Here is a 2,782-nt window from a genome sequence, read left to right as displayed (position 1 = left end):
ATACTCGTTTTTTGGCTGATATCGGACCGATATCCGATATTGATATCGGATCGGGACACCCCTAGTAACTAGTGCCTATCATCAGCAGTCACTGTAAGGGTGGGGCACCTTGACAAGTCGTGAGTTCATTACAAGGCCACAAAGAGAGACAGCATTCACACTCTCTCACACCTAATAATTTAGTTACCAATAACCCCAATATGCATGTTTTTGGTCCGTGAGAGGAAACTGTAGAAATTGGATAAAACCCACGCATGCACTGGAAGAACATGCAAACTCCACCCAGAAAGGCAGGCCAAGAGGCTATCCTGCAACTTCCTACTGAGAGGCAACAGCTATAACCACTTATTTCAACTATGAATATGAATTTTAGAAAGACAAAGACAAGCTTCAATTAACTGATTAGTGAAATAAATTAAGTAATACATAAACTAGAGTCTAACTTTATTGCATGATTTTTTTAATAAATAGGATTAACAAGTCAGGCTGTATAAAAGCGCACGTCAACTTGACTTAGTTCTGCGTCAAAACAATAAGCACGGCTTTTCAAACCACGTTCTTTAGACGAATGAGACTTCAGTTGGCCATAATGCTTTAGTGCTGTTTGGCAAAGCAGCTGACATTCTTGGCAATGACAGCAGAGTTGAACCATGAATTTCTCCTCTATCATGCAACAGCACAAAAATGATCCCACATCAGTTATAGCAGAGTGGCTGAAAAAGAAATTGTTGCAACTGACCCAGACCTCAACCCAGCTGAAATGTTGTGGTGGATGGAACCTTGTGAAAGCTGAAGAACCGCTAACCTCAATAATCTGAAGTGATCTTGTAAATAGGACAGACTGAAAGTCACACAGTTGGGATTAATTTGAATTAGAGCTTCAGTTTTCCCACTGTTGCGTAGATTCTACATTTTGGTAAATGGTACTGAACATATAGAGCGCTTTTCAAGTCCCTCCGGACCCCAAAACGCTTCACACTAACAGATATTCACCCATTCACACTCACATTCACACACTGATGATGGCAAACTACACTGTAGCCACAGCTGCCCTGGGGTGCACTGACAGAAGCGAGGCTGCCATGCACCGGTGCCACCGGACCCTCTGACCACCATCAGTAGGCAAGGTGGGTGAAGTGTCTTGCCCAAGGACACAACGACTGAGACGGCTGGATGGGGGATTGAACCAGTGACCTTCTTGTTCCAGGAAGACTCCCCTACAGCCGCGGACAACAAAACACAAACCTTTTGTGTTAGGTTTTGTTGGTGTAGGCTGAACAGTAGTTACACCCAGGCCAGATCGCTGCCATGCCTGTTCTCAATCAAAAAATCAATTAAATTGATCCTTTTACCACCTCTTGCATACAAGTCTTTGAGCTGGAGTTTTCTCCGCTCTTCAGCATGACTTTGAGTCCTACAGACTTCTGGTAAACAAACATATTAAAAGTGGTGTAAAGTAGAGAACCATTGTAGCCTACCAGTGGTCCTCAAGGACAATGCTTCATCTACCTACAAACTGGATTTAAAATAGATATATATTCCAACCATTGATATTTTTGCAATTAAAGGGCTTGGTATAGACAGTCTTAGTGACAGCTAATGTGACTATAAAGACTGTTGCTGATGTTAGACCTGCCAATATAATTTGACCCAAAATTATTTAGGTTAATACAATCTAGTTGCTTATCTGAGCCTGGCCATGTAAAAGCAGTCAGGATGAGGTTACTGAATTCTACTTATGCCTTTAGTCAGGACCAGAGAGTTTTGTCTTGAAACACCAAATATAGCATTAAATGGGTCAACTAACTTTTTATCACGATCTTTTATCTTGTCATACAAACTCCTTACTTGTTGCAGCATAAGACATTTGTATGACAAGTTAAAGATCGAAGGAAACAAGGAAACGAGCAGACGAGGAAGTGTAAAGGAAGCTGAGTGAAAACTGGAACGAGACGTCGCTGCTTTTGTTCATCAACAGAAGGAGGGAGGAGGGTTTAGTGGACGGACAGACAGCTTCTTTGCCTGGTAGAAAGCGGTCTATCAGGGCGGATTAGTTGTGTTATACCCTTTAAAAACATTGGCTCTCTCTGGACGTGGAGGATTTGAATCACGGAATGTCAAAGCGAGTGCGAAGCAGAGAGGTCTGCGCTGATTGCAGCGCTCCTGGTACGATGACAAACAAGCTAGCGTTATCGTTAGCATCCGAGCTAACAAGCTAGCAGTTACTTCAACTTTTTTCTATGTCCGGTTAGCTAAGCGAACATTACCCAGCGGAGACAGCTCGTTAGCAATTATCTTACAGTTGTACTTGTCTTATAAGTAATGTCGAACAAGTGTCTCTTTCTAGAGCAAGTTTAAGACGGAAAAACCTGTTACTGTTAGCAAATATCTCTGGCTTTATGAGAAACGCCTGTATTAAAGCTATGTGCATCGCTGTGATTCGTGTATTATAAGCTACTAGTTTTTAACAAACTGTGTATGTTGCAGAGCCAAGGTGGGCCTCTGTTAACAGGGGTGTGTTGATCTGCGATGAGTGCTGCAGCATCCATAGAGGTCTCGGGCGACACAGCTCCCAAGTCCGACATCTGACGCATTCTCCTTGGTCACCCTCTCAGCTGCAGGTGGGCAGAGAAACATCCATATAGAGATAAGCAAATATGGAAAGTGTTACATAGAAGTCTTGAGTCACCTAGGCCTGTCACGATAACAAATTTTGCTGGGCGATTAATTGTCTCAAAATTTATTGCGATAAACGATAATATTGCCTGGTGACCGTTTTACA

General features: G+C 42.6%; 1 protein-coding gene across 6 annotated transcripts in view; it reads left to right on the top strand.

Moving 5' to 3' along the window:
• The first annotated feature begins 1,941 nt into the window (after positions 1-1,941).
• Positions 1,942-2,782, top strand: part of git2b (G protein-coupled receptor kinase interacting ArfGAP 2b) — a 15,115-nt gene continuing 14,274 nt past the window's right edge. For 4 of the 6 annotated variants that reach the window (XM_014003734.1, XM_014003733.1, XM_014003731.1 and 1 more), the window contains exons 1-2: positions 1,946-2,166; positions 2,488-2,621. In XM_014003734.1, the coding sequence (XP_013859188.1) occupies positions 2,115-2,166; positions 2,488-2,621 (186 nt within the window). In that variant the 5' untranslated portion in view covers positions 1,946-2,114. Of the gene's footprint in view, positions 2,167-2,487; positions 2,622-2,782 lie in introns of all 6 variants that reach the window. The other 2 variants (XM_014003732.1, XM_014003735.1) reach the window with 2 other exon arrangements.

This window comes from Austrofundulus limnaeus, unplaced genomic scaffold (genome assembly GCF_001266775.1).
Source record: "Austrofundulus limnaeus strain Quisiro unplaced genomic scaffold, Austrofundulus_limnaeus-1.0 Scaffold20, whole genome shotgun sequence".
In the NCBI taxonomy this organism is placed as follows: Eukaryota; Metazoa; Chordata; class Actinopteri; order Cyprinodontiformes; family Rivulidae; genus Austrofundulus; species Austrofundulus limnaeus.
The sequence above is the reverse complement of the archived record's forward strand: the minus strand, read 5'-3'. Positions and strand labels throughout refer to the sequence as shown.